Below are 24,507 nucleotides of genomic sequence, written 5' to 3' on the forward strand. Positions count from 1 at the left end.
GGGATTGAGCCCACGTGTTTGCCCCCATATCAATTTGCTATTGGACATGAGCAGAAAAAGAGGAGCCAGCAGTGCCAGCAGCGGATCCGAGACAAGGAGGTCCAAGGCTGCTCTGTTGAATATCATTGCAGAAAGCAAGTATAAATCAGTTTATTTATTTTTTTAATAATAGCAAAGAGATTACAATCACAAGTGTAACCTCCAGGATCACCTCATTGCTTTCCAAAGTTTACAATATTGTTTTCAGCGTGCCCTCGTTTATATGGGAACCCTTGGACTCTCCATTTGTACTGTGATCGTTAGTAGGAGGAATGTTCTCAGTGACAATCTCCTTGTCATTTATTTACAGGATATTCTATCTCTCTGACCTCTGGATGTCCACAGTTCATCCATACAACATCACACACACAAAGAATGTTACCGCACAGCAGTTCCAGCAGAGAACTCACTCTCACTTATTTACTTTAGGTAGTAAAGTAATAGATTTCTACTTATAACCTACTTGGTAATGGTCAATCTAGGACCATTAATTCCAATGGGTTCACTACAGTGATACATTAAGCCTTGTATGTGTGGTGGTATGTATGTGAATTCTATGTAGAAAGATAGTTAAAACACTCGATTCACTTCTTCCCTGCTCCACCCGGCTCTCCCCTCCCCTGATCCACCCACCCAGCCCTCTCCTATCCTGATTCTCCTGGTTTTATTCCTTCACTGCTCTCTTGTCCCCTACTCCAAAGTGGTAAAACTGCATTGTCACTGTGCAATCAGTAGACTGCAGGTGACACTAGTGGGTTCCCTACATCTAACAGAGGAAGTGGTGTCACCATTCTATCTTTGCTGTTTGTGACAAAACCTTTGGCGGATAAGAGTTCAGATATGTATATTAAGCAATTCGCCTGGAGTTCAAAATGCTAAATACACATGTGAACTGTTTTATCCACCAACTGGTATCCATAGTCAGCCAGCTTCAAATTAGGCATAAACAAATCCAGACAGGAGGCGGTTTCAAATTATTAATTATGTTTTTATTTAGACTATTTTTCTGTTCACTTTAAATAAAGCCAATAAAAATCAGATCCCAAAATTCATTTCTCTTTGCCTTTTGTGTTTAAGAGTGGTAGAAACCCATAGCTCCATCCTCAGTAGTATATAAGGCAACAGTAACAAACAGGTACAAGCAGATCTGGCTGAGCCTATACAGTGACAGAGGGGCAGTCGGCACAAACTACTGACAGCCTCGTCAGCACTAAGAAAGGCAACCAGCGTGTTTCACATGAAAAGAAAAAAAAATCCAAATGAATGATGTGTGGAAACACTTTTGTTCGCTGTCGGTTACAAAGCTCCGACTTCTCAGTGTGTGTGTTACACTAAGTTAGAGCTATCTGTTAAGAGAGAAATTAAAAGGTGTTGTTACAGCTCCAAAACAAGCCAGAGTTTTGATTCTTTGGCAGTAGTGGTTCTTCAGGCCAAGAGAAGCGTAGAAAGATGAAGGTGTAGATGTTTCCTTAAGAAGTAGCTTGTAAAAACTGCAGCTTAGCTGATGCTGAGCTGTGCAAATCCTATGAGTTTTCCATCGTCCGGAATGTCAGAGGGATCCAACCCAGAGGCCTGCAGAGAGAACAGTGCACATACAGATCAGTTTTTAACACAGAAAATGTTACTTGCTGTGAGACGGCTGTATTAGGTTTTGAATGACCTACAAGTACAAAAAGATACTACTCTGCATTACTACCCTTTATAGCAAGACATTAATTTGATCTAAACCTATTGTACCACCTTCGTTTAAAGCAGAAGCACAGGGAGTAGTCTATTCTTTAGTCCACATTTTCAGCATCAGACACCGACAGACATTCACTTCACTGGCATCAGGAGGTCACATAACAGTTGACTGTAGTGGCGCAAAAACTGATCATCTGGTTAAACTTGGTAAGCCTTCATGACCACTATTCACCATCATTTAATTCTCCAAACAACCATGTTGATAGCTAGCTTGTAAGACTCTACCCACTCCTATGTTACAATTGACTATCACTTTTTGGGAAATATCCTTGTGGTTATATACATCTTATGTCCACTCTGTTGTGATCAACCCTGCTTTAAGAAGTGGCTGCTGGTGTTGGAAACAACTTTATATCTTCAATAAGAAAACTTGATCTGACAGCTTATCCAGCTTTAGACGACATATCACCCTTTGATCAACTTTGCTTTTTATTTGTCAGAAACAAACTTCTACCTGCTATCAGCTCTGTCTTACCAGCTGACTGAAGAGCCAAGCTCAAAAGTCTTTGTGGAGACAGATATATTCTCTACAAGCACCTTCTCAGGTTCTAGTTACTCCAGGAGTTCCGGCAACCTTTACAGAATGAAATACCAACATGCTATCATTTTTTGCACTTCTGGTTATTCAGCCAAGTCTTTAAATTACTACACCATACAAGTTTTTTTTTTCTCTCTTTTTGAGAGCCTATAAAACATGTTTGAGTTGTGCTCTCCTTAGGAGAAGAGATGGTGCAGCTAGGCATACATGTGTAAGATTTCCAGTAAAAGAACTGTGGAAAGCTTCTAATACATCACCAGTGATTTATTGCAGTGCGTAGGACAAAAGGGAGCAGGTAGGAGAATACTAAGAAGGGACATACATTTACTGATATTTATTTTTTTCGAGAGCTGTTTGCGGTTCCTCTTTAAAGTTAATCTCCAGCTTCTAGTGAAGCTTAAATCGTTTGTTTGAATACAGCTTTGTGTTCCAGTGGGGAACTTTTCAGGGAACTTTGTGCTACAGGTAAGCCATTAAGGCTTACCTGTAGCTACCCAGGATATCTCCTAAACCCGCACGGTTTAGGAGATATCCCCTGTATTTGCATGTGCCAACGTCATCGGCACATGTGCACTGACACAAACTGAAGCAACGGCGCGTATGTGCCGTTGCTTCAGTGAGTGTACCGTTACCGCGCACATGCGTGGGAGTGACGTCATCGCGGCTCTGGCCAATCACAGCGCCAGAGCCGCGATACCCGGAAGTAACCCCCGGGAGTGATGTTGCCGGCCGGTGCTGTGAATGGGCACCGCAGTGACGGCTTCGATCTCAGGTGAGTATTACATAATGAGCTAGTATGTTATGCATACTAGCTCATTATGCCTTTGTCTTGCAGGTGTTAGTTTTTTTTTTTTTTTTTTCAAAGTGGGCTTACAACCACTTTAAATTCTATGAATGAATACAAAGCTTCTTCTGACTGGCTGGCTGAGTCGGAGTTCATGACATCATCAGCCCGCCTCTCCAACTCAGCCAGTCAGAGGAATCTTTGTATTCATTCATAGAATACAAGGCTCCCTGTGAATGGCTGAGCACCACTCAGTCCAACTTGATTTTGCTCTGTGAATAGGATGGAAATCTCTTTGAAGCAAATAGTTATTTGGACCAGCTTGGTCCAAACAAACTGTTTAAACATCACTAAAATCTGGCGATCAACTTTAAAGGATAAGTTCACCTTTTGGAACATGTTACATTTTTCACCTGTAGTTCATTGATTCTTCCTGTCAGATTGTCTCTGCTTGCCCATATGGGATGTACGAGCACACAGATACACTGACAGATCTGAAGGAGACCTGCAAGGCACCAGCGATCTGCTGATCACTGGTGGAATGCTTTACAGGCTCCAAAAAAACGCACATTTTCTTTCCTGCAAAGTAACAAACCATTTCAAACTACTTACCAACTTGAAGGTGACTGCTCTGTTAGCCTGTGGCTCTTCCACAATCTTTTGTAAATTGGCTGCAACTGGTTGAAAGACAGAAAATATCTAGTTAAGAGGAGGCAGACCCAGTCACTTTAAAGAACAAATCCTGTTTCAGATTGTTGCTGCCAAGATTCACAGGTCTGTACAATATCTGCATCTATTAAAAATCCAAATAAGGTCCCTTGCTTCCAAAGGATTCGCTGTGATGTATTATAAAGTGGGCAAATTCAATTAGAACACATTGTTATAGCACAATGGTGAGGTGTGGAGCGAAATTACTAGGGTTGCATCGATACTGATTTATCAGAGAGTGCGAGTACCGATACTCTCGGTCAAGTACTCGCCGATACTTTGCGGTGCAATTTGCATCAACACAAAAAAAAAAAAGGCACAAATCGCACTGCAAAGAATCGCATGCAATTTGAAAAATGTGGCGTGACTCCTGTCCGAATCGTATGCTATTTTCCCCACTGCACCTGTGTGTGAAGAAAGGGAAAACTGCCATCTAGTGGGCAGCTGCATTTGGCCAGATATGAACTTAAAGAACATATCTGGCCAAATGCAAACTCTGCATAGGTGTCCCAGTCCTGCCGACGATAGCACATCACAGCCGCTGGAGGTGCTCACAGGGCTGGAGGAGAAGTTTTGGGACCCGGTGGGTATAGGTCAGAAGTGATGTCAGCTTAGGGGCGGACCGCCTCTACATCTCCTCCAGCGGCCATGATTTGCTTTTATCGGCGGGACCAGGACACCTATGCAGATATTTCATTTGCCCAGATTGTACTGGGAGTTGTAAAATGTCTAATAAACTGCCCACTAGATTTCATTTTTCCCTTTCTATATATACGCACACACACAGGAGCGGTGGGGGAAACTGCATGCGATTCAGGCAGGAATTACACCGCATTCCGGTTCAAATCTAATGCGATTCTTTGCCGTGAGATTTGCGCCCATTCATTTTGTATTGACGTAAATCGCACCACAAAGTACCAATACTGGTAATACTTGGTATCGGTACCAATACTAGTATCAGTGCATTCCTAGAAATTACTGAGGAAACCTCAGAAAGATTCAACTCACTGGTGCCTGCCAAAAATGTAAACAACTTTGACCACAGACGAAAAATTAAAAAACCCTGAGAGCTACCGTGTGTGTTTACTATAAATACCAAGGTCAGCTGCTGACACTGTTCACAATCTCATATGCATGTGCTGGATATAATAAAATCTATATTAGTGTAGCGCTTTACTCTCCATTCAAGCATTATCTGTAAATAATAAAATCTAAGTATCCAAAATGACTACTTGTGTGTACATGGATTAAATACAATGAGAAAAAATATACAATAAAAATATATTTAAAAGTGCATAGTCCATATAAACAGAAATTCCAATAGTTCAGTTCATCAATATGAATTCATCAGTGAACCATATACTTTGAGTGCTTCTTAATACATTTCATCCATACAATGGAGCTCCAAAAATAATGTGTCACCACTCTCGTGCTCCCCACCCTGTGGTCTTATTCTCACCTCAGAGAGTGTGACCTAACAATTCAATTTGGTCAAACAGCGTTTGCGAGCCTCACCTGGGCTCAAATTAGGGTTGCACCGATACTTTCTTTCCAAGTACTCGCCGATACCAATTACCAATACTTTTTTTTTAATATCATGTGACAGTTGGACTAATATGCAGCACTAATGGGCACGGATGAGGCGTGGACTGTGTCAGTGTTTTTTTAAAAAATTTTTTACAATTTATATATGGTTTTGTTATTTTTTTTTTTTTTTTTTACAATGCTTTCTTTTATTTGGGGGGGGGTAGACAGTGTCTTTTTTTTTTTTTTTTTTTTTGCTTTTACAATTTAACCTTTAATTATTTATTATTCTCTCTTTTTTTATTAGCACTGTTGGGGGGGGGGGGCTTTAGTGAGAGATCTGGGGTCTAAACAAACCCCTGAAATTTCTCCTGTTTGAGACAGGGAAAGGGACTGAGGACACAGATTCCCCAGTCTCTTTCTCAGCAGGCTCAGCTGCACTGAAGATGAATGGACAGGAGACAGAGGCTCTTCCCCATTCATTAGCTGAAACATTGTAAACACAGTTTACCATGCTCAGTTACGAATGGACAGTCAGTGATCACTGACACTTTCATTTACCGGATTCTTCCTTTTCTGAATGGACATATTTACCGGCTCCTTCCTCTGCTCTCCATCCCTGATGGGATGGGACGGGGGGGGGGGGGGGGGGACCGGAGGAGAAAGCGGAGAGAAGGAGGACAACACCGGAAGCCAGAGGAAGACCCGGGGAGCCGGAGGAGTACATAGGGGACAGTCGGGGGTGATTGGTGTGGCAGTGTGGGCAGTTACAAGCACCGATTTCCTGTTTAGCCTTTCAATAAAACAGTTGACAGTCACGGGAGGGAGAGGAAGAGAGTGACTGCCAGAAAAGCCACACAGGAGATCTGTGCTTAACTGCCCGCACCGCCCATCTGTGAGGCTGCCTAGCCCCCCCCGCTACACTGAGGATGCCTGGCCCGATACAACAGGCATCGGATCAAGCATTGGAACATTTGCATGAGTACCGATACTCGTGCAAATGCTTGGTATCGGCACTGATCTGAGGATCGATATAGGAGTCTGGAGATCCAACTTTATATCTAAGCCCAGGTGAGGCTCACAAGCGCTGTTTGACCAAAAGTTAATTGTTATGTCACACTCCCTGAGGGGAGAATAAGACCACAGGATGGGGAGCATGAGAGTGGTGACACATTTTTATTTTTGGAGCTCCATTGTATGGATGAAATGGATTAAGAAGCACTCAAAGTATATGATTCACTGATGAATTCATTTTGATGAACTGCACTATTGGAATATATATATATATATATATATATATACATATACACTATGCACTTTATATATATTTTTATTGTATATTTTTTTCTAATTGTATTTAATTTATGTACACATGAGCAGTAGTTTTGGATATTAGATTTATTATTTACAGATATTACTTGAATGGAGAATAAAGCACTACACTAATATAGATTTTATAACTTAGACCAAAGATTACCTTTACATGTGAACTGTCTGTGTTGCCCAGAGCCACCAATCACAGTATTCATTTCAAAGATGAAAACAGGCTCAAATAGCTAACACCTCAAGTTTTCTTCTTATTAGTGAACCTCTGAACATCCAAATCTGGATGGTAACTCTGGGCAACAAAGACAATCCTCATTAAATGCATGCGTACAAGTGAGGCTCAGTGGGACATTCTACAGGGGCATGTAAGATATTCCCTAGGTTGACGTATTTTCTTTGTCAGTGGAAGAGATTTGAATTAGCTACAACACTACCGCTGTACATTTATGAATGGCGGAGTGGTGGACTGTTATTTCCCCAGTGCCATTAAAGCGGAGTTCCATCTACTTTTAATGCACTGTCTCTGAATGGTATCCCCTTATCTCATCCTTTTTCCAATGCAAATTTGTTTTTTGTTGTTTTTTTTTTTGTAAATGGAAATACCTTTTAATTTCTTCTTTATCCTGCACTTCCGGGCAGTCCCCGCCTAGGCAATTATGTCACTAGGTGATTCGCAAAGGTTCCTGGGATAGCGGCGTCATGTATCCCAGGAGTCCTTGTGAATAGCCTACTGCCGAAAATTTGTTTTATTTGATGACAGGAAATGACGCGATTGGGAGGAGTTATGTGCCATTTTCGAAGCACAGATTATATGAGTAGGCAGGAAGGATAGGGATCATGTGACCACTTTCCAAAAAGGGATTGCTTGGAGGACTGTTGGACTTGATTTGTTTTAACACAGGAAGTGAAACAGGTTATTTTCAAGATTTTCTTTTTTTTTTTCCTTTTTAAAGTTAAAAAGAAAAAACTAAAACTGATTCTTAAAGGCCACCAAATGAAAGCTCTGTCTAAAACAAATGATAGAAATTTGAATTGTCAAACTATGACAGCACTGTAAACTGCAAAACTGCCTGGTAATGAAGGGGGATTATAGGCTGATAATCAAGTGGTTAAAACTATTCACCCAATTGTTATGCTGTAATCTTATCACACACAGAATGATATTTATTGATGCACGTGGGAATCTTTATTGGTATTGCATTATGTACTCCTGATGCAAGATCCTGTTCCAGGAGAACAAAAATACAGGACAGAGGAGCTAAGCGGTTGTATGCTAACATTTTAGTAGAATTAAAGTACAACTAACGGCAAAACTTTTTTTTTTTAAGTGTTGGATAGAGTGGAGAGGGATTAGAACACCTGACAGTTTTTATTGCTTCCTGAGCCCCCATTAGGGAGATTCATCCTCTCCATTTGTCCCGTTTACTGTTATAATTGGTAGTAAATTATTGGAAGTAAAAAGAAAATCCCAAACTTTGGGTTGACAACAGAACAGCAATAGAGGTGAAATCTACACTGTACTGGGGACACTGGTTCTGGTGAGCCTGGGTGAGGATTCCCTCACTTTGGAGAGATTTCCTCTCACTTCCTGTTTTGGCTATAGGACAGGAAGTGAAGGGAAATCTCCCCCCAGGGGACAGAAGTGTCAAAAAAACGACAGGGATTATAAGCTCTCCCTGAAAAAAAAGTTTTGCCTTTAACAGACTTTCAAAAGTGTAAACTAAACTCTGCATTATGTATACAGTAAATAATGTTTTCATGCATTGTATACTAACATGCCTTGAAAAAGGGTTGTAAACCCTCAGATATACCCAGTGAAATGAATAGCCTAATGCTTGCATACACACGACCGGACTTTCCAGCAGACTAGGCCCGACGGAATCAGTCTGTCGGACATTCCAATTGTGTGTGGACTAATCCTATCGTTTTTCATTTAAAATATCCAACGGACCTAGAAATAGAACATGTTTCAAATCCCTATCGGGAAAACCGTTCGTCTGTATGCTGGTCCGACGGACCAAATACGACGCAAGGGCAGCTATTGGCTACTGGCTATTGAACTTCCTTTTTTTAGTCCCGTCTTACATCATCACGTTCAAAACGAACGTATTTTCAACGGTCTTAGTCCGTTGGTGTGTGTGCAAGTCCATTCGTTCGGAAGACCGCCGGACCTAGTCTGCCGGAAAGTCCGCTCGTGTGTACGCGGCATTAGATGATACAAATCCTCCTACAAACAAGTTTTACTTGTTTATCTGTAGTCTTTTCTACCCTACACCCTCAAAGGGGCAGAAAAGTGTTAAAATCGTTCTTCATCTGTCAGAAGCAAAGAGAAGGGGCCGAAAGGCTGCAGTAACAGTGACCTGATTGTAGGAAAGGAACACACTCCCCTTCACATAGCAGAAGAACTGTGTTGTGAATAGACAATCTCCGTGCTCATCCCCTCCCGACACAAATTTTATCTCATGTGTCAGGAAAACTTCTCAGAAGTGACTCAACAGAGGAATGAAGCACCAGAGAGAAATAACACTCACAGATGAGAAAACACTACAGATATACAGGTGCATCTTAAAAAATTAGAATATCAGCAAAAAGTTAATTTCAGTAATTCAATTCAAAAAGTGAAACTCATATTTTATATAGACGCGTTACAGAGTGATATATTTCAAGCATTTTTCTTTTAATTTTGATGATTATGGCTTATAGCTAGTGAAAACCCAAAATTCAGTATCTCAGAAAATGAGATTATTACATAAGACCAATAAAAAATAGGATGTTTATTACAGCTTACCTGTAAAATTCTTTTCTTGGAGTACACACATGGGACACAGAGCCTTAAGTAATAACTTAATGGGTTATAGGCCACCTTCAGGTGATGGACACTGGCACACCCTAAACAGGAAGTTGCCGCCTTATAGAACCCCTCCTCCTACCAGGAGTAACTCAGTTTTTTCACCAGTTTTTGTAGCAAAGCAATATACGTATACATATACCCCAGAAGAGAGGGGTGGGACCTCTGTGTCCCATGATGTACTCCAAGAACAGGATTTTACAGGTAAGCTGTAATAAAAATCCTATTTTCTTTATCGTACATCATGGGACACAGAGCCTTAAATATTAACTTAATGGGACGTCCCATAGCAATGCTATTTGACAGCAGCCAATCCCCCGAAGATGTCCTGTTGTGACGAAACACGTAGGGCGGGCCTGTGTGTCTGACGTCATCACGTTTTTCTCTACGGAGACTGATGGTATAGCGAGCAGCAGGCAGAGGAAGCCCGAGGAGACGCCGCCATATTTTATATTGACACACCGCACACTTATCAGCTTCATGTTGTAAGTGCATTTTGATTAAGCTAAATAAATATATTTTTACATACTGCACTATGGGCGCAATTCTTGTTCATGTTTTCGAGTATTAAAGATCCAGGAGCTGGAGATATCCACCGCTAGGTTTTTGGGAGACCAAAATCCCTGTGCTTGGTGTGACCGCCGTTGTGGTCATTGTTTTTGGTAAGGAGACTACATACTCACTTTGGGTGAGGATATCTACTTGGAGATTGGGTTCTTCTTTACAACCTCTTGGCCACAATTCATACCCACATGGATGTCTTCTGATTCATTATAATGGGACTTTAAAGACGCTTCAATATATACTTTTCATTACCTTTTGATTGTATTGATTTCACTGCTTTATGTGTTGCTCCACGGACTCCTGTTTTCATTCATTTGGATCATGTTTGTGGATTCACTATTTATAATTTTTTGGATTATTCGTTACAGTACTTATTCACATTAGTTGCCACTGATAGATTATGTATTGTCCATTTAGGTTCACTATTTATGTAATATCACACATTTTACATAGAGGACTCTGCTTTAGTTTTCCTTTTTTACCTATTCATTTTTTCACCATTTCTGAATATCTGACAATTTAAAAAATTTTTGTGTTTTTTTGTCACAATAATCAAGTATGGCTCTTTACAAGAAAGAGCAGCCAATTCCGAAACCCTCCTTGCTGAAAATATAGCAACCAAGAACACCAGCTTTTTTGTCAGAAGGACTAAGGGAATATGCTGTATCAGTTAAAATGGCTGTTTTTGTAACACTGACAAAACTAAGTTCAAATCCCAAGGGTTCAAAGGTGATCTAACTGGCAGTTTAAACTGCATCACCCCTTGTATAAAACCCCGGACTAAAGAATGTTTAGCAAGCGGTCTTTGAAATAAGACCGATAAAGCTGAGACTTGGCCTTTAATAGTACTCGAGGCCAACTTCATCTCTACCCTAAATTATAGAAAGGCAAGAATTCTGCCTATGATACATTTCCGAGGATGCCAACCTTTGGATTCACACCAGGAAACATAAGTCCTCCAGACTCTATAATATTTAGTTCTGGAAGCTGGCTTCCTTGCATTAATTAAAGTAGAGATAACTGATCCGGAAAGCCCACGTTTCTTCAGAATGTGGGTTTCAATAGCCCAGCCGTTAAATTTAGCGTTCGTAAGGTAGGATGGAATATCGGCCCCTGTGAAAGCACGTCTGGCCGTAGTGGAAGAGACCATGAATCCTCCACTGCCATCTTTACGATTTCTGCATACCATGACCTTCTGGGCCATGCTGGTGCTACCAGAATTACTGGCTTTCTTTCCAGCTTGATCATGCAAAGAAGTCCAGGCAGCAATTGAATAGGGGGAAATGCATAGATCAGTGGGAACTGATCCCACAGGGTCACCAATGCATCTGTTCTGCAGGTGAATGGATGGACTAACTTCATGGTGAATCTTGATGCTAGAAGATCTACCTCCGGAGTACCCCAGCTTTGACAAACAGCCCGAAAAATGTCGGGGTGAAGAGGCCATTCCCCTGGGAATAACTGCTGGCGACTCAAGTAGTCCGCCTGCCAATTCTCTATTTCCGGAATGAAGACTGCCGATAGGCACGGAATATTCCTTTCTGCCCAAGTTAGAATATGGTTCACCTCTCTCTGCATGCAAGACTCTTGGTGATTGATATAGGCCACTGCTGTGGCGTTGTCGGATTGGATCCTGACAGGACAATCCCGGCACCTGGAAGTCCAGGCCTCCAGAGTCAGGCGCACTGCCCAAATCTCTAGGATATTGATGGGCAAGGCTCCTACGGCTTGACCACTCTCCCTGGACAGTTGTCTTCTCTAGTACTGCTCCCCAGCCTGAAGGGCTGCCGTCTGTCGTTACCACTTTCCAGATAACAGGTCTGAACGATCTTCCTTTCAGCTAATTCTGGGTTAGTAACCACCAATTCAGGCTTTGGAACACCCTTGCGGACAGCCGCATTGTTAAGTCTAAAGCTTGGATCGTTCTGTTCAAAGCAGATAGAATACTGTTTTGCAACAGTCTCAAATGAAACTGGGCATAGGGAACTTCTTCGAATGAAGCCACCATCTTTCCTAAAAACCTCATGCGAAGGCGAATGGAGGGATCTCCTTTCGATCTGACCATCCGCACCAACTCTCTTATGGAGGTGATTTTGCCTGAGGCAAAAACACCTTCTTCTGGACTGTATCTATGATCAGACCCAAATACTTCAGCTTTTTTAGCGGTTTTAAGGAAGACTTCTCTAGGTTGAGAACCCAACCCAGACTTTCCAGGTAACTGGTTGTAATGCGTACACTTTGCTCCAAGCAAGACACCGATTGGTCTATTAGCAATATTTCAACGCTGCCCGGGTGCGGTAGCTGGCCTGAAGGGCAAGGCTATGAACTGAAATGCTGTTGTTCTACTTTGAACCGCAGAAACCTTTGGTGAGCGGGAAATATAGGGACATGCAGATATGCATCCCTGATGTCGATAGACGTCAGAAGTTCTCCTCTTTGTAGGATAATAACTAATGACCTGATCGACTCCATCAAAAGGAGCCGATCTTCAGGAACTGATTTTGATTCTTTAGATCTAGAATGGGTCTGTTGAATAAAACCTCAAACCTTGCTTTTCTGTGTGGATCTGTGCATATACAGGAAACGCATGAAAAGGCTGTGTTTTAAGGAACCTAAAGAGGAAACAGAATCAGCTGACTCTGCTAGAGGTAGCCTGAAGAGGTACGGACCATCTCTGTAAGAGAGTGTACCAGCAATCTCTCAGATTGCGAGGCTGAAAAAAGGTTCATCTACCGTTGTTTCCTACGTAGAGAAGTAATCAGTTTGCCTTTCTTCCTGATCACTTGAGGGTAACCCCTCATCCTCTACCCACTGTTCCCTTGATAAGGGGTCTAAGGTGGGAGAGGGGGATCTAACACGCTTCCTATCCTTTTGGATAGTGGATGCGATTAAAGTCTCTAGTTTTCCTTCTAGGCCCTGCAGGGTGGAGGAAAACGCATTTTCAGTCATGTATACAGGGGCTGAATTTTCTGTGCCTGGGCCTGACCCTGAGGCTTTCCTCTAGAGTCTGACGGCGGAAGCCATCGCCACTACCTAGAGGCGGATGCCCCTGGCGCAGGGGAAGGAGTCCGTTTAAATGAAGGACGTTTATACTTTCTTTTGGGCAAAAGAGTACCTTTCCCACTAGAAATCATTTGGATGTATTTGACCAAATCCTCTCCAAATAGTCGATCCCTATGAAAAGGGAAACTAGTCAGAAGCCTTTTGCAAGGTGCTTCGGCTGACCAAAAAAAAAAAATGTATTTTTTTTTTTTTTTTTTTTAACCACAGGGTCCTACGCATATGTACCAGCACAAGTGCAAGGCGGGACACCTGGTGAATAGAGTCTTTCATGGTGTCTATGACAAAACATAGCGCTCTTGGTAGTTTGGCCAAATTGCGGGCCTGTGTGCAGGGACCTCTTTAAGGGCCTGTCTAAAATGGTCCCTTAGGGACTGACAGGTGCCTATTGCTGCAAACGCAGGCTGAGTTAACCGCACCTGCCAAGAAAAAGAGGATTTTAACAGAAATTCCAATCTTTTATCAGTTGAATATTTTTAAGCATTTGTGCATTATCTACTAGACAAGTTAGGCTATTATTCACACTGGAAATCGCAGCGTCAACTGCTGGTAGCTTCCAGCTTTTGGTGAATTTCTCCTCCATGGGATAGAGTGATGTGAATCTCTTTGGAGGGAAAAAATGTTTATCTGGGTGATCCCATTTAGTATAAATAAGCTTTTCTAATAATGCATGTACAGGAAAAGCATAAAAAGGCTGTGAAGGTTTTAAGGAACCTAAGAAGAAACAAAACTATCAGCTGACTCTGCTAGTGGTAGCTTGTAAAGAGGCACGAACCATCTTTGTAAGAAATTATACCAGCAATCTCTCAGATTGCGAGGCTGAAAAAGGTTAATCTACTGTTGTTTTCTCTGCAGAGGAGTAATTGGTTTGCCTTTCTTCCTGATCTCCTGAGGCTAACACTTCATCCTCTACCGACTGTTCCCTTGATAAGGGGTCTAAGGTGGGGGAGGGGGATCTAACAAGCCTTCCTATCCTTTTGGATAGCGGATGCGATTAAAGTTACTAATCTTCCTTTTAAGCTCTGCAGGGCGGAAGAAAACGCATTTTCAGTCACGTATACAGGGGCTGAAATGTGAGAAGCAGTTGCACCACCAATTGGTCCCAATGACTCACCCTGGCTTGCCACATCTGGTAACTTAAGCGAAGATGACAGTGTGGACACACGACTGAAATTCCCAGCGCCTGGGGGTGGAACTTTTGGTACCTTTGGGGTGTCTTTTTTGGGAGCCATAGTGCTGAGCACAAAAAACAGAGGCACTTTAAGTAAACAAGACAATGTAAACAAGACAATGTAGTGACTTGCACACTCGCTGAGCAAAATATTTAGCAGAAAAAAAAATGCCAATAAAGTTCAGCTTTAGTTGTTTATCGGAGCGGTGGAGAGATTGGTATAATCACACACTCATCCTGCTCCCTGATAAGAAAAAAAACAGGTAAGGATCAACCACACTGATAATTTGATGTTTCCTGTACTGGAAATGCCATGCATCCCTTATGTGCCCCCAGCGCTCTGTGTCCTGTGTGTTCGCTGCAGCTGTTGAGCTGTGAGAGTGAGCGCCTGTCTCTGTCCCCAGCACTTGCGCCATGTGCCCCGTGTACTCACGTCCTGCACGCGGAGCCGTGCCCTAGCCACGCCTGTAAGCTAAGCCCCTTCCGTCAATCAACGTCCTCACTCTGTTTTTTCTTAAATTAGCCTTAGTCCACGCATGTGCGGACAGCTGACACGCTCTTTGAGCGAGAGGAGAGGCAAGGGAGGGCTGGGCGGCGGGAAGTTCAAAAAAACTTCTGTGGGAATAGAAAAATTTCTAATAAAAAAGCCGCTCCCCCTGATGGGGAGGGGGTGGGGGTACAAGTTTCAGCTGCACCTCCCTCCCCCAGGGGGGAAATGTTCAGAATGAGGATCCCCCTTGGCTTTTGAGACACACACACATGCTGTTTGGCTGGACTTCTGAGCTACTGAAAAACAACGTACTAAGGTATGCATTTACTCCCTCTAGTGGAGACTTTAGGCATGACAACATTATTACTTTATGTAATGCAAGAAAAAAGCATCCCTTACCTTTTCCTTGCTGCAGGATACTACTGTAACAGACAGATCCAGACTTCACCCATCACGGCGGGCTATATTAGCAAACCTTCAAGGACTGGGTCCCTATATAGGGGGACCACAGCCTTGGACCTGTATAGCACCCCTCAGGTAATCTTTAGGTAATGTAGCATGACCAAAAAGTCCTGGGGTCCAGCCCTCAAGGAGAGGCATTACAGGCAAAACTTTGTTCTTCTTAAGCGAGGCACGGGTACTATCCAGCTCGGCCTTAATGGCACTTTGGATGGATCCGGTCTATGGAGGCTATTTAAATCCAGCATGGGATCCCTCCATCTTGGAGCTCTTTCAGAGCACGTCTTCACTCGTGACCAACACCTTAAACACTAGCGAAAAAACTGAGTTACTCCTGGTAGGAGGAGGGGTTATATAGGGAGGCAACTTCCTGTTTAGGGTGTGCCAGTGTCCATCACCTGAAGGTGGCCTATAACCAATTAAGTTAATACTTAAGGCTCTGTGTCCCATGATGTACGATAAAGAAATAAGGATTTTTAATACAGAAATGTTGGCTTAGTGAAAAGTATGTCCATGTACAGTATAGTATGCCCTCAAAACTTGGTCGGGGCTCCTTTTGCATGAATTACTGCATCAATGCGGCACGGCATGGAGGCGATCAGCCTGTGGCACTGCTAAAATGTTATGGAAGCCCAAGTTACTTTGATAGCGGCCTTCAGCTTGTCTGCATTGTTGGGTCTGGTGTCTCTCCTTCCTCTTGACAATACTCCACAGATTCTTTATGGGGTTTAGGTCAGGCCAGTTTGGTGGCCAATCAAGCACAGTGATACCATAATCATTAAACCAGGTATTGGTACTTTTGGCAGTGAGGGCAGGTGCCAAGTCCTGCTGGAAAATTAAATCAGCATCTCCATCAAGCTGGTCAGCAGAGGGAAGCATGAAGTGCTCTAGAATTTCCTGGTAGAGGGCTGCGCTGACTTTGGACTTGATAAAACACAGTGGACCAACACCAGCAGATGACATGGCTCCCCAAGTCATCACTGACTGTGGAAACTTCACACTGGACCTCATGCAACTTGGATTCTGTGCCTCTCCACTCTTCCTCCAGACTGGGACCTTGCTTGCCAAATGAAATGCAACATTTTCCACAGTCCGTGATGATACTAAATTTGGGGTTTTCACTAGCTGTAAGCCATAATCATCAAAATTAAAAGAAATGCTTGAAATATATCACTCTGTGTAATGAATCTATACAAAAAAATATGGGTTTCACTTCTTGAATTGAAATACTGAAATAAAATGAACTTTTTGATGATATTCAAATTTTTTGAGATGCATCTGTATGTGCTTTACTCCATGACTGAGGTTTACAACCACTTTACGTTTACTGAATAGTGAAATATTATATTTATTTGAAAAAAACATTTAAACAAAAAATACCTATTACTACGTCTCGTCCATCTACAAGACCAGCAGAGACCAGTTCTTGGGACACACCATCGGCTGTATCTAGAAAACAGACACTGATTGAGCTGGCAGAGAGTGGATGTCTTATATCTGTGATAACTTACTGTATTATCAATAATGTATAATAATACTTTTATATAAACTAGAGAGATGGTATATAAAAAAACTACAGTCGTTTTTCTACATAAGGTTTTAGGCCTCATGCACACTGAATGTTTTTACAGCTGCTGTTTTTTGCCTTTTTTCTGCAGCCAGTAAACTCCCCAGCATGTTAACCTATGTGTCCATGCACACATAGGCTGTTATCAGTGTTTTTTTGGCCGGGATGTTTTGTTGCTGGAAAAAAAACCCAGAACTAGTGGGTTTTAAGAGGAGTTTTTCAGCTGTAAAAAACGCTCTAACTCTGATAAAAGCTTAAAAACGCAGCTATTCAGTGTTTATCAGCGTTTTTGAGCCATAAGCTTTTATGGGAGTATAGTTTCGCTAAAAGAACCAAAAAGTTAATAGACGCTGAAAAACGCTACTGCAAAAATGCGGCAAAACTCATTCTACAGCTACAGTTTTCTATGGCTAACCCTACTGGCATTGTTATGACATCCAGTGTGTAGGAGGCCTTAAAACGAAGACAAAAAAATCTGTCTTACCTCTTCCAGGAGTAAACTCAAATCGAATATCATTGAGTTCTTTCTTTGTGTTTCTAGAAAAAAAATTTAAATGTACATAAAGAGATCTTAGGACTGATTCAATCTTGTGCGGCTTGCTGCAGTTTGTTGCATCCTTACACCGCAGTTAAACGAGAATGAAAGATTATGTACGCAAATAAATACATTGTGAGTTTTAACAAATCCAGTCTATGAAAATATTTTTACAAGAAATTGGAACAGTTAAAAGGGCTTTTGTGTAGAACTATAGGCAATGATTTTTTTTCATTTTGGATGGAGTAAGGGAGGGTTATAATCCTTGTCAGATTTCTTTTCACCATCTGTGTCCCATTGCGAAGATTTCCCTTCACTTCCTGCCCCATAGCCAAACCAGAAGTGAGGCGAAATCCCTGCAAATTAAGGGAATTCTTAGGGGACACACAGTTCCCCAAAACTAGTGACCCTATTGGAATATTTCCCCTCTATTACTTTTCTGGGTACAACCCAAAATTTGGGATTTTTTTTAAACTTTCACTTTCAATGATAATAGTAAACAGGTCAAATAGAGAGAGTGAATCTCCTTAACGGGAACACAGACAGCAGGTGTTTTAATACCTCTCTATCCAAAAAAAAATGTTGCAGCTATTATGAAAAAGGTCCCTGCACTATTTTTTACCAATTTAATTGCGATTTGCATAGACTTCTGTTAAATGAAGTCTCAATGAAATCAGAAGTGCAAATCGCACTGATGTGTGGCTTTGAAATTGCAAGATTTCAAAACCGCACTGGTGTGAACCAGGGCTAAATCAAATGACAGTTTGCAGTGACAATAAACTTTGCCTATATACAATACTTTCTCTTTATACACTGAATTCATGCAGGTATGCAACAGGTTAAGCAAGCCTTTTGCTGTGCCCATGCCAGTATACAGCTGATTGCTTAAAACAGAGATTACCTTAATCGTAATACTAAACTGATAACTTTTGCTTCTTCTGACGTGAGAGGCACGGGAGCTGTAGCCTGCAGAGGTTAAACAAATCACATTTACTTAACAATGTTACAGTAAACAAAGCAGACATCATCACAGCTGAACTCCAGACAAAGAACAAAATAAAAAAGTTCATATATGAGAATTGTTATACCTGCTGAAGGATTAGTATTTCTATCCATCCAAACTTAAAAGAGAAGTATTGGTTTAGGGTTCTTGCAATTTTATACTTACCTAGGTGGATGCAGCATCGGTCCAAAGCTGTATCTGTCCCCGTCCACCTCTGCACTGAGAACCGAGCCATCAGACATTACCGTGGTTCTCTCAGCTCCCCAAGCAGAGAGCTGCTGCCTGTCAATAAGCAGCTCTCCTGCTTTGCTCCTCCACGCTCACTGGAGCGCTAAGCTGTGGAGGGGCGGGGAGTGGCCGTGTCTGCGGGGAGCTGAGATTACTATCAGTCCAGGCACCTGGCGGATCCAGACTCCCAGAGTCGGGATGACGCGGTACCTGGACTGATATTGGTGACATCAGCAGAGAGCGGTGACGTTAGTAGAGAGTGGACTTCAAAACGAATTGCACTCCTGTGACCCATAGGAGAAGCCCAGCCAAACGAGCTCAGGCTGGACTTCTCCTTTAAAGCAGAATTGAAAGTAAAATTATGAACAGGCAAGTTTTTTATTTAAGACGACACATACAGTGTCTTCTGCAAAAAAAATAAACTTACATGCCTATCCGCAATCCTCTGCAGAATGTACACAGAGCTGTGCATGCGGCACAGTGCCAGTGTGCTGGGATGCATGACTGCCGCGAATGCACAGGAGTGACGTCACCCTGCACTGGCCAATCAAGATGGTCGAATACCAGCAGCCAGCTGAAGCTGGGGAGAAGATGCCAGCGTGGGAGCTTAACCCTTCATTCCTTGGCTGCTATACGTTCCCCAATGGAGTGGTTTGTACATTAATATTTTATGTTCTCTTTTTAAGCCAGCAGGTGGAACTCTCTCTCTCTTTACATAACAAGCTCTACTTTAACAAAACAAGTGTGTATATGTATATATATATATATATATATATATATATATATATATATATATACATACATATATACACACACATATATACACACACACATATATATATATATTAAAAGATGTAAACACTTAAAAAAAATTGATCAGAACACAAATCATTACAGTTTCCTGGGGTAAATATGCACAATAGTCTTGTTATGTCGGTTATCATTATAGTTTCACCTAATAGAAAAAAACTGTCCACCTTGCAGCTACAGTGTATAATGGATGATTGCTTATTTACCTGGCCAGTGATTGGCACAGGGACAGACACTTGGGAAGGCGGAGCTTGGCCAGATGATTGAGGTAGATTGGCTGTGGGCTGTGCTGGAGCCTGGAGAAAGGCTGAGCCCTGCTCTGTTCCAGGAAACAGCTAAAGACAAATAAAGGCAGATAAAAAGAAGAATATACTTTATCCTTTTCATAAAAGCACATTTACACTAACCCAACATCCAGCTGCTGACTTTGCTCGAGTACTAAAAAGTTGCTTCTTGAAAAGGGTGTATGCATTCCAAAACAAAAAATGACCATTTTATTTCACGCATTAATATAGGGTTATATAGGACATATGCAGTATTGTACACATAACAAGGAACCACACTTATCAGCCATATCCCTACCTTAGGCTAAGTTCACATCTATGCATGTGCTGTTGATGCCATGTTGCAGTGTGCTCTGCATTTTTTTCACAAGTGTTTTTTTTTTTTTTTTTTTTACTGTTTTCTATTTTTAAACCGTATTGTGTTTTTTGTTTCGGTCAATGGCAGGCTATGTGTTGATGTTGCTAGGAGGAGGTGTCTGTTGTCAAGCAAGTCTGTTGAAAACGCAGCAATAATACATTAAAAAAAAAAGCATGTACAGTGGATATAAAAAGTCTACACACCCCTGTTAAAATGTCAGGTTTCTGTGATGTAAAAAAAAAAAAAAAAGAGACAAAGAAATATTTTCAGAACTTTTTCCTCCTTTAATGTGACCTATAAACTGTACAACAAACTGAAATCTTTTAGGTGGAGGGATGTAAATAAAACAAACAAAAAAATAATAATAATATGGTTGCAAAGGTGTGCACACCCTTAACCATTACCCAGGCCAATTCTGACATTTCTCTCCTACATGTAAAAATCATAATTTTTTTGCAAGAAAATTACACAGAACCCCCAAACATTATATAGGTTTTTTAGCAGAGACCATAGAGAATACGATGGCGGTCGGTATTTGCGCAGCAATTTTTTCAAACGAGTTTTTTTGGGGGAAAAAATGTTTCATGCTTTAAAAAAAAGCAAAACAGTAAAGTTAGCTTTTGTATAATGCAAGAGATGATGTTACGCCAAGTAAATAGATATCTAACATGTCACGTTTCAAAATTGCACACGCTCGTGGAATGGCGCCCAAACTTTGGTACTTAAAAAATCACCATTTTTTTTACAGGTTACATGTTTTGAGCTACAGAGGAGGTCTAGTGCTCTCTAGTGCGATACCGCACATGTGTGGTTTGAATGTGGTTTACATATGTGGGCGTGACTTACGTATGCGTTCCCTTCTGCAAGCGAGCATGCGGGGACAGGGGCGCTTTAAAAATAGGGTTTTTTAAAACAGCTTGCCTGTAAAATCCTTTTCTTTCGAAGGACATCACGGGACACAGAGCCATAGTAATTACTGATGGGTTATATAGGGTATCACTGGTGATTGGACACTGGCACACCCTATCAGGAAGTTCAACCCCCTATATAATCCCTCCCCTTTCAGAGATACCTCAGTTTTGTAGCCAAGCAATATAGTGTATTAGAAGAGGGGCGGGACCTCTGTGTCCCGTGGTGTCCTTCGAAAGAAAAGGATTTTACAAGTAAGCTGTTTTTAAAAATCCTATTTTCTTTCTCGAACATCACGGGACACAGAGCCACAGTAATTACTGGTGGGATGTCCCAGAGCAATGCTACCTGAGGGGGGGAACCACAACCAAGTAGGGTGCAATCAGACCTGAGGACCTTGTACCGCTGCCTGCAGCACACTACACCCAAAGGCGATATCCTCATGCCTTCTCACATCCACCTGATAGAATCTGGTGAACGTATGAACTGAAGACCAGGTTGCGGCCTTGCAGATTTGAGCCATAGAGGCCCGGTGATGCACTGCCCAAGAAGCACCAATAGCCCTTGTGGAATGTGCCCTGATCTGAAACGGAGTAATCTTCTGTTTCAAACCGTAAGCTTGGATGATCAATTGTCGAATCCATTTAGAAATGGTAGCTTTTGACGCTGCCTGTCCTCTATTGGTACCCTCTGGCAGCACAAACCCTCTGGCAGCACATCCGTCTTGCGGATCTGAGCAGTTGCCCCGAGATAGGCCTTAACTGCTCTTATTACATCCAACGAATGTAGAGATCTCTCTTCCGGAGAACAGGGATCTGGAAAAAAGGAAGGCAGAACAATGTCTTGGTTTAAATGAAAATCAGAAACCACCTTCGGTAAAAAACTAGGATGAGGGCGCAGTACCACTCTATCCTTGTGTATAATCAAATAAGGCTCCTTACAGGAAAGGGCTGCTAATTCTGATACTCTTCTAGCAGAAGAGATGGCCGCCAGAAAAATTAACTTCCTTGTCAACAAGACCAAAGAATCTGACTTATTGGTTCAAAAGGCTGTTTTTGTAACACAGCCAGGACCAAGTTCAAGTCCCAGGGGTTTAGGGGCGCTTTAACCGGATGATTAACACGCATCACCCCCTGCATAAAGCTTCGGACCAAAGAATGCGAAGCAAGTGGCTGCTGAAATAATACTGATAAAGCAGAGACCTGGCCCATGATGGTACTCAAGGCCAGCTTCATCGCTAATCCTAATTGTAGAAAATCAAGAATTCTACCTATGACATATTTCCTGGGATGCCAACCTCTGGATTCACACCAGGATACATAAGCTTTCCAGACTCTATGATAAATCATCCTGGAAGCTGGCTTCCTTGCATTAATCAAGGTAGATATGACAGGTCCTGAGAGCCCACGACTCTTCAGAACGTGGGTCTCAATAGCCAAACCGTCAAATTTAGCGTTTGTAAGGCAGGATGGAACACTGGACCTTGAGATAACAGGTCTGGGCGTACCGGTAGGGTCCACGGGGAACCCACCGCCAGGAGATTCTTACATGGTGCTTCGACTGACCAATTTTTCAACCATAGGATTCTACGTATATGCACCAACCCCAGTGAAAGACGGGAGGTTTGCACGATAGAATCTCTAATGGCGTCAACCACAAAGCATAAGGCCGCTGGAAAGTTAGCAAACCCCTGGGCCTGCCTTGATGACCTGCTTAACATGGTCTCTTAAGTATTGACAGACTCCAATCGCTGCTACTGCAGGTTGAGCCACTGAACCTGCTAAGGAAAAGGTATCCTTCAATAGGGATTCCATCTTTTTGTCTACAGGATCCCTGAGCATCTGAGCATTGTCTACAGGACAAGTCAGACTATTATTTACGGAGGAAATGGCGGCATCAATAGCTGGTACTCCCCACATTTTAATAAACTTTTCTTCCATCGGATAAAGTGTTGAAAACTTTCTCGGCGGAAAAAAACGTTTGTCTGGGTGATCCCACTCAGAATAAATGAGCTTTTCAAGTAAATTATGAACAGGAAAAGCCTGTGCTGGTTGGAAAGGTTTCAGTGACCCCAAAGCAGAAGAAGGTTCCTTAGCAGTTTCAGGTAGGGGCAACTTAAATGTGGAGCGAACCAATCCAGTAAGGATCTGCACTAAGACTTTCTCCTCTTGGGAAGTCACAGAGGGTCCCTCTCCACCTGATTCCTCCAAAGAGGAATCATCTGTCCCATCCTGATCCTCTGAAAGGGATTCATCTCCTTTATCCCAGAGCTCCTCTTCCTGAGGGTCTTGGGGAACAGAGGAAGGCCTAGTACGTTTTCTTCTACTGAGTGAAGATGCAATCACGGCCATTAATCTTTCCTGTAAACCATTAATGGTTGAGGAAAAAACCTCTTGTGTAATATATACAGGGGCTGAAGTGCCAGAAGCAGGTGTAGCCCCTGACCCCAACGGCTCTCCCTGGCTAGCTGTCCCTGGCCCTTCAGGAGGGGAGGATGCTGACAGGGGGCCCTCAGAACCTGAACGAGATCCCCTAGTGTCTCTGGTTCTTGGGGTGCTTGAACCTCTTCTAGTGCAAAGCAACAAGGTGTGAGGTATCACAAATGAACACTGACTGCTGAGCGATGTAGTCTGGCTAAAAGCCTTGCTACCCAATGCTCAGTCTGGTGTTACTTCAGTAAATGCTGCCTAGGGGAATGCCTGTGTCCCACCTTACATGAGACTGTCAGCTCTGTGTCTCTCCAAAGGCTGTGTGCACCTGTACAGAGTGCCTTTAATAGCCTGAAGCTGGCCTGAGTGGGAGTCTAAGCACCTGTGCTGACGTCCCGCCCCCCCCCCCCCCCCTCTACCGCCCCCCTCGAATTTAAAAAAAACTGAGCGCTTCCCACGCTGGCCGACTCTCCTGAAATACTATGGAGGGAGACTGGGGGAGGGGGAGGAAGGGGTGAAGCTGGTAGTGAAGAGCCTGCCTAAAAAAAGGCAATGGTCGGAAATGGCGGCCGAGGCAGCGGTGCCCGAGCGGTATACCGCTTTCTAGACCCCTGTGGCCTCTCTCTAGCCTGGGGGGAACATTCAAACATGAGAAATCCCCCCATCCCATCCTACCTTGGAGCCGGCCTGAGACGCTGTGAAACATGTGCAGCATGAACACTGAGACAGACAATCCAGCATGACAAGGTTTGTGCTCTTGGCAGCCCCCGGTGGTCACAATAGGCATAGCATGCATTTACCTTAAAGGAGAAAGCTACTAGAATTAGATAATTCTGTGGAATCTCCCTTACCTTATCCAGCCGCAGGGTTCAGTTTACACAGACCCAATCTTCACCTCTCACGGTGGGCTCCGTTTAAAAAACCGTCAGAGACTGGGGCCCCCTACGAATAGGGGGATCCTGCAGTTCTGGGCCCGTAAAGCACCCGGCTAGAAATTAGGCTAGAAAACCATTTTCTAATATGCGGGGTCCAGCTCTCTAAAAAGAGAAGCATTACAGGTAAAACCTCGTTTCTTCAGACACGAGGCCCGGGTACCATCCAATTCGGCCTAGAAAGGACACTTTGAATGG

At 42.7% G+C, this 24,507-nt stretch overlaps 1 protein-coding gene across 2 annotated transcripts in view; it reads right to left on the reverse strand.

The window, feature by feature from the left end:
• Positions 1–1,006: 1,006 nt before the first annotated feature.
• Positions 1,007–24,507, reverse strand: part of OXSR1 (oxidative stress responsive kinase 1) — a 199,126-nt gene continuing 175,625 nt past the window's right edge. The window contains exons 13-18 of one of the 2 annotated variants that reach the window (XM_073630020.1): positions 19,604–19,732; positions 18,258–18,322; positions 17,306–17,358; positions 16,635–16,703; positions 3,717–3,781; positions 1,007–1,611 (exon numbers count right to left, since the gene is read on the reverse strand). In XM_073630020.1, coding sequence (XP_073486121.1) covers positions 1,537–1,611; positions 3,717–3,781; positions 16,635–16,703; positions 17,306–17,358; positions 18,258–18,322; positions 19,604–19,732 — 456 coding nt within the window. In that variant the 3' untranslated portion in view covers positions 1,007–1,536. The remainder of the gene's footprint in view (positions 1,612–3,716; positions 3,782–16,634; positions 16,704–17,305; positions 17,359–18,257; positions 18,323–19,603; positions 19,733–24,507) is intronic. The other variant, XM_073630021.1, reaches the window with a different exon arrangement.

This window comes from Aquarana catesbeiana, linkage group LG05 (assembly GCF_042186555.1).
Source record: "Aquarana catesbeiana isolate 2022-GZ linkage group LG05, ASM4218655v1, whole genome shotgun sequence".
Classification (NCBI taxonomy): domain Eukaryota; kingdom Metazoa; phylum Chordata; class Amphibia; order Anura; family Ranidae; genus Aquarana; species Aquarana catesbeiana.